The sequence below is a fragment of the Leishmania donovani genome, chromosome 36, assembly GCF_000227135.1.
Source record: "Leishmania donovani BPK282A1 complete genome, chromosome 36".
NCBI classification, from domain to species: Eukaryota; Euglenozoa; class Kinetoplastea; order Trypanosomatida; family Trypanosomatidae; genus Leishmania; species Leishmania donovani.
The window spans coordinates 2,289,705-2,293,283 of NC_018263.1; the positions used below are offsets into that span (position 1 = coordinate 2,289,705).

Genomic DNA, 3,579 nt, shown 5'->3' on the forward strand with positions numbered 1-3,579 from the left:
AGGATCCACATGATGGGTAAAGCGCGAACGCCACTCGAGCGTGCACCCCATCCCCTGGCCCCTTACACCACCTACTGGTCAGGGGAGCCGGAGTGCCACCTCCGAGGGGATGCATCGTGTGGCGACCGACATGAGCGGTGAGGCTCTGGGGCGGCCTGCGAAGCGGGTGGGTTGGCTGCGGTCAAGGCAGAGCCCATGCTTGGATGACTAGGCCGTCGCATTGCTGTAGCACACGTGTGTCTTCGGCTGCTTCGCACCACGTCACGGACCTGTGGCAGGCCGGGGGTGGGGGTGTTAGAGCGGTGCTCGACTTGTGTGCTAGGGCGGAAGGAATAGATTGAAGAAAAGAGCGCCAGGGACGAGGTGCGACTCTGGTCAACGAGGGCGGCATGCTCGTGTTGCTAGAGTGAGTCACCTGGAAACGAGAACAGAGCGCATGAACACACACAAAGAAAAAGAGGCGCACCCTCGTCACTTGAAATCCCCAAGGAGTTACTGTGCGCGGTGATATTTCGCGAAAGGCACGTGAGCCTGCTAGGCCCATCGCTCACAGACACAATTACAAACGCAACGATGTGTGTGTGTGTGTATGTGATTTTCTGTAGCCTTCAGCTTTACATTACGGCGACGCTGATAGGTGTTGGCGCCCTTACAGGGCATGCATACCGAGAGCCTTCCCACCACGAAGAAGGAGAGCGCGCGACTACCAAGTCGCAGAACTGGCCTTTCCACCAAGCGTAGACAACTGCTTATGGGAGAGGACCACAACATCAGAAACAAAGCGGGGGGGGGGTCGTCGCTGTTTAGAGAACTTGTCTTTTCAACTGTTGAGCTCATGGGCACGAGGGCAGACTTCTAGCCTGCTCTAATCTGACTTATTTGGCTTTATGGTCATAATAGAGATACTGAGGTAGCGGGCGATCTGGGTGAACGCGGAGAGAATCATGTGGCCGTACTGCATCGCGGCGAACACGGCCAGCCCCGTCAGCGTCCAACCGAGAAGTGTTTCCACCAAATCATGCGACACAGCCGCATCGCCAGCGTAGTGCATCGCCGATGCCGCTGCCAGGGCAACGAAGAAGAAAACGATGTGCCAATTCACAGTTCTGTACGGCATGGCGCTGAGCCGCGCCAGCGTCAGCCGCGTTACCGTAATGGACATGAGCAGGCCATAACTGATCTCCATCGCAAACGGAAAACGCACCGTCAAGTTGGGGAACACCACGAACACGTGCACCGCCAGCGCCGTCATCGTGACGATCGGAGCTAGCGCGAGCATGGGCATCACCTTCGAAGCGTGCACCGTTGGCCGAAGTACAGCGTGTACTACATTCACGAGAATCGTGAAAGGACATGAAACCAGGAATAAGATAAAGAGGACACTGCGGACGGACTCGATGTGAACGGTGCCGTTGCAGCCAGGAAAAAACCGGGACAGCACTGGCGGGTATGCCACATCATACGGTCCGACAGCCGACGTATCCCAGATAGACTCGCCATACACACCCGAGACGATGAAGAGCACGCAGTTGAGGATGATGCCCTCCGCCGGGCCATTTACATAGCCCAGGTCGAACGTCCCGGTGCTGAACTGCTCCCAGATCACGGTGAACAGGCTCATGGATGAGATGGTTGAGAGCCAGAAGCGCTCCACGGGCGTCATGTAGGTGGCAAGGCTCACGTTGAGCAGTACAAACGGAGTGAGGAAGGCGTCACAGCCGTGGTCAAAAAGCTCGCCGAGCGGGCTACCGGTGCCGGTGCGGCGCGCTTGCTTGCCATCAATGGCATCTAGGGTTTGGTAGGCGAAGAGCGCGAAGGCAGCGTAGTATAAGCACCAGCTGGGGTACACGCCCCCCTCAAAGAAGTAGTAGTATAGCAGCAAGGCCGTTGAGGACATGCCGATGAGAAACCCCGTAAACGTGATGCAGTTTGGCGCGACGGTCATGGGAACAAGGTTCACGACAAAGTTCCAGTATCGCTGCAGGACATACCGGCTCACTATGGAGAGGTCCGTGCTGGAGTACTTGTACTTCCTCAAGTTGGGCAAATACGCCGGCGGAATATACTCATTTTCGAGCGGGTTGATGCTCTCGTGCCGTGCCGTCGACTTCCGGGGCATCTTCGCTCTCCTGCCTTTTTTCTGTAAAAGGGGGTTGAGCATACACCTTGGTGACAAGTACGGTGGCGGCGAAGAGGGATGGAGAGGGGACTGGGGAAGGGGCGGGACCTCACAAGAGAAGCGACGGTTGAAGTGGAAGGACGTATGTGACCCCCGAAAAAAGGGAAGAGGGGAAGAGAAGTAAGGATAGTATGTGTATGTGTATCTCGGGAAGGGGAGGAGGGTGCCTTAGGGTGGTGGTGGTGGTGGGGTATTCATTCAGTAGCACTGAACTCAGCGTAAGGACAAAAGGGAAGGGGGTGGTCTGCGTGAGAGACAAGCACGCAAACAGAGAATGAGAGAAAGAGGCAGGCAGGGAGGCACACAGGCGGGGAGAGAGAGAGAGAGACAGAGAGGGAGGGAGAGATGGGGAGCCGAAAGCGTCGCAACAAAAAAAAAAAGTATGAACGAAACGCACACAAGAAATTGGGGGGGGGCAGAAAGACAGACAAGGCAGCCCCTCAACAAAAATGTGTGTTGATGTGTGTGTGTGTGGGGGGGGAGAACGGCGCACACGTTCTTGAGCGCACCTGCACTCTAGTAAACACGTTCGCGTCAGCCACAGGATCTCTCAAAGGGATATAAGTACTAATCGAAATCGCATGGGGCTCGTGATAATGTTCTGAACAGAAGCTCAACGATTTTGTTTCTGCTGACGATGCTGTATTTACCAGACGGCTACTTTAGCTAGTAACGCAACCCTCTTTGCCACGGTGTTTCTAGTACCCGCACAGTGCCACAGAAGGGTCGTGCGCGATGTGCTCTCTAACGTGATTGTGAACGCGCCTACTGCGACAATGCGTAGCGCGCATACAGCTTCTGAAACGCAGTGATATCTGCACTGAGGCTGCTAGAGATCAGATAGCGGCGAAAAGTGTCGAGTGTCTGAGAGTTCCGTCAGATTTTTTGCTGCCACACAAAAAGGCAGAGCGTGAAGACGAGCGAAAAAAAAAAGAGGATCGAAGTCCCAGCAGACCATCCATGAAAAGGACGGTAATGCACGAGGTTGAAAGTGAGCATTTCGCACACCCAGGATGCGGGGAAGCCATTCCGATGTTGGATGCTGTCGTCGTAGAAGAGCGCCACCAGCGCCGAAACTCATCGTGCACGGCGAAGCCATTACATAAATTGTGCATCCTCCTGTAACATGTCGATGAACATGAGAACGCGCACAAAGTTGCCACCGCGGCGCGCTCGTTCACCCCTCAAAACCTGATATTCCGAATGGCCTTTTGTCGGGGTGATCATTCTACCCTGAGTCTCCTTTCGATCGCACAGTCCCCTGAGTGTATCCTCGTCGTTTTTATTCTGCTTTCGGCACGCGCCTGACAGCATAAAACCTTGACATACCGAAATGAACTCGTCATTTTGTTTCCCCCTTTAAGCGCTCTCCTGCCACAAACAAGTCAACAAAGTCTACG

General features: G+C 54.9%; 1 protein-coding gene across 1 annotated transcript; it reads right to left on the bottom strand.

Annotated features, from left to right (window-relative positions):
- Positions 1-865: 865 nt before the first annotated feature.
- Positions 866-2,119, bottom strand: LDBPK_366160 (choline/ethanolamine phosphotransferase (CEPT), putative; the record flags this gene model as incomplete). The annotated part of the gene is made up of 1 exon (XM_003865680.1): positions 866-2,119. The coding sequence occupies one exon, from the start codon at positions 2,117-2,119 to the stop codon at positions 866-868; it is 1,254 nt and encodes a 417-aa protein (XP_003865728.1).
- Between the last annotated feature and the right edge of the window lie 1,460 nt (positions 2,120-3,579).